Consider the following 3,540-nt stretch of genomic DNA (forward strand, 5'->3'; position numbering starts at 1 on the left):
AAGTGGATCAAAACCTTTCATCAAAGTTGTCCTAAAATCTAAAACTAAAATGCGTTCATGTCTTAGGACAGCTTTGATGAACTTTTTTGATCCACTTCAAATTTTGACTAGGGTCTATAATCTATCCATCTCTCTCTCTCTCTCTCTCTACAGTTTTTATACATATATATATATATATTTATTGTTATTCATATAGGAACACACTCAACGTTGCTCATAAAATGTGGTTTATTTTGGAATACTGATCACAGATATTATTTTATACATTGAATTATAGCACATTTACGTTATATACACACATCTGAATGTACAATATCAACACTTCAAGAGTCCACTGCTGTCGTTTTTGCTTCGTGTTTTTTCGGCTCTTTTTTGTTCGGTTTCTTCTTTCTTCTTCTGATCTTTTCTTGTTCGTTTCTCCTTTTTTCTTTCAAATCTGGATCCTGGAAGGTGTGCGGTCAAAAAACCAAGTAAATAAAAGAAGATAGTAATAATAATAAATTAAATAAAAATAACAACAACCATTAAAAATAATACATTTGATCATTATAATATACAGTATACACCACATAGCACCACATCATAAAATCCAGATTTTTTTCCTGATAGTCTATAACCTTTTCGGACAGTGTAATCTGTTTAAATCATGCATTTACAATAAAACGACTCACTTTTCCCTCCAGAATCATTTGCTTCCTTTTGTTTATCTTCTTTTTCTCATCAAAATCAGTGGATTCCAGTCTCTGTAACAGAATTAACAAATGTAAGATTTTGCCAGCGTGTTATACGTATATAATATATACATATTTGTACACTGAAAAAGTCTTCTCACAATTTCACACTGTCGTTTTGTTACATTGACTTGCGTGAGGATCTTCAACGCCTCTTTCTCTTCAACAGCAAACTCTTTTAGTTTCGCCTCTAAACACACAAAACAGTATTCAAGCGAAAGTACACTTACAGCAAGACATTTGGTACAAGCATTTACGGTGCTTTTATCACAATATAGAATATAATTAGATTTGAACGTGCCCTTTTTAGGATTTAGGTTTGAACGTGCCCTTTTTAGGATTTAGGTTTGAACTTACGGATCTGTTCCTCAATGGCATTGATGAGATGGATGTCATACTGTGTGACTAGTGTGATTGCTACACCATGCCGGCCTTGACAAAACAAAAAGGACATCATAAAACAGTTCTGAATGTGGATTTGACAATATAGTGTTCCAGCCTACTAGTGACATTTATGAAGTGAAAACAGGACTGCATAATTGATCAAAAAATAAAATTTTAACAGTAATACGAATACTAACGAAACCTCTCTTATTTCTTACAGCTAACTCTTCATACCTCACTGTTAACAGAGCTCTAAACTCACCAGCTCGAGCGGTTCGTCTCACTCGGTGGATGTAGATTTTTGGCAAACCCGGTGAGTTGTGATTGATAACAACTTGCACCGTAGGAATATCCAAACCCCTTTAGATAAGAACAGATACATGAAAGTGGAGAGAATTAGACAATGGCAAAGAGAAGTGTTTTCTCTGTACCTTGCAGCAACATCTGTGGCTATGAGAATTTTAAAGACGTTAGACTTGAACTTTGCAAGGTTGGCAAAACGCTGTCTCTGAAGATGGAAGAACATAAAAACCATTAGTATAGACATTAGGCGCTGAGTGAGAATCAATTTTAACTGTGTAGCATGTCACTTACCTGCTTCATCATTGAGTGCAGGGAGATGGTTGGGAAATTGAATTGGCGCAGCATCGTTGTTAGTATCTGACAGTTCCTGGAACATTCGTAAACGTTACACAATTACGTTAACAATATCTGTCATATATTTTTACATATTCATATGAAAATGTTGTTGTGAGATACATGAATATTTCTAAAAACAGCATCGTTTTTTTTGTAAGGGAACACATTTTAGCAAGTGTTTTCCGACTCTCAAAGTACACAACTTTTTTTTTAATTAATTTTTTTACAATTATTTTCTAAGAGATATTAACCATTAAAAAAGGTACATGGATGGAGTACCATTAGGTCTCCAAAATAATGTTAAATTATCTATGAAATTAAATTAGTGTAAAAAAAAACGCTTGTAAAACATATTTAGCTTTTTCCCCATATCTCACGCGATTTTGGGAATTCATTTTGTTACATTTCTTACACCTACTGACAAACCGTCACGTTATGAAAAGTGAATCACTTTTTTCATCTGAAACTGAACTTTTAAGCAAGTAAAATAAATGTATTTTTGTTTTGTTTTTACTTTTCGGAGTAATTGTTTTTGTTAGAAATAAATATGTAGGTTTCATCATTTTGGACTGTTTTTGAGCAACCCTGAGTTATAAAGACATTCATTCCAATAGGGTTAATACTGGTAATTCCCAGATTATAGGTTCTTATCAGTTTAACACAATGATATATTCAAATAATCTCATCAATATTGAACATGGTGATAACACCATGAATCACCATTAATATTCAAAACATGGTAACATTTTTTCACATTCACTCATTAATGAGAAGCTGCTAATAAGCTGAAAAATGATCCTTCTGGTCCAAATGGACCTGGAATGCAAAAATCCAGATTTTGAATGCAGTATGAGGGTTAACGTGACTCTAAGGGATTTGTCCGTTATGTCATTTTGTGAACAAGCTGCCTAATTTGAGGTATCATTAATGCCCATTGCACACGCAGTGAATGATGGAAGGGTTATAAAAGGGATTTGTCTTAATTAGAATTGATTAACCCTGCAATGTTTTTTTCTGAAACTGAAAACCTACTTGCATGTGTTAGTGAATATCACGATAGACCAATCATCATGTTCATCCTGGAACTTTTGGATGAGATGGACCAGGTAAGCATCTTTGACTTTCTCAGGAGTGAGGATGAATCTCTGATTCAGTTCTTCGACCCTCCACACTCTGACAGAAAGAGAGAGAGCCATGTGACATAAAAATAATATTAGGCCTTTGTCAAAACAGCTTTCATGTCTATGATAGGGTGGTGGATTCTGATTGGCTGTCCGTATTTTTTTTATCATTCATCAGCTGAAATAAATCACTCTGAAAGTGATTCCAATGATACTGTTCTTCTGTGTCATTATTGTTATAGTAGTGGAGTTAACATTCCTATAGAATTCTCACAGAGTTAGAATGATTTTTAAAACATTATCATTGTATTTATTGTCCCTGCTGTGAACAGGCCTTTACTACGAGTTTTGAGAACAGCCAAAGTAATTGCATACATACAATTAACTCTTTTATTCAGCAAGGATGCTTTTACTATACATTTACATTACAAAATGGAATGTCAATGTCTCTATTGCACATTTAGTTGAACTAATAAATGTGCAATGCATTACGTCACATTGCATGCTTGAAGTGTGCAACAGGAAGAAATCTTGTTTTCGACTAGGGATGTGTGCTACGACTAATTTCATTAACATTTCAAAAGAAATTTCGGAACCGACTAGTCTAACAAACCCCCAGAAGACACTCATCTGTATGTCATCCATTTGAAATAGACTTTGCCTAA

At 33.9% G+C, this 3,540-nt stretch overlaps 1 protein-coding gene across 1 annotated transcript; it reads right to left on the minus strand.

Moving 5' to 3' along the window:
• Positions 1-218: 218 nt before the first annotated feature.
• On the minus strand, positions 219-2,950 carry LOC107576716 (probable ATP-dependent RNA helicase DDX49). The gene is made up of 8 exons (XM_016262857.1): positions 2,787-2,950; positions 1,710-1,785; positions 1,547-1,623; positions 1,378-1,475; positions 1,089-1,163; positions 833-921; positions 672-743; positions 219-443 (listed from the first exon to the last, which is right to left on the minus strand). The coding sequence occupies exons 1-8, from the start codon at positions 2,948-2,950 to the stop codon at positions 324-326; spliced, it is 771 nt and encodes a 256-aa protein (XP_016118343.1). The 3' UTR covers positions 219-323.
• Between the last annotated feature and the right edge of the window lie 590 nt (positions 2,951-3,540).

The sequence above is a fragment of the Sinocyclocheilus grahami genome, unplaced genomic scaffold, assembly GCF_001515645.1.
Source record: "Sinocyclocheilus grahami isolate Dianchi unplaced genomic scaffold, SAMN03320097.WGS_v1.1 scaffold4209.1, whole genome shotgun sequence".
NCBI lineage: Eukaryota > Metazoa > Chordata > Actinopteri > Cypriniformes > Cyprinidae > Sinocyclocheilus > Sinocyclocheilus grahami.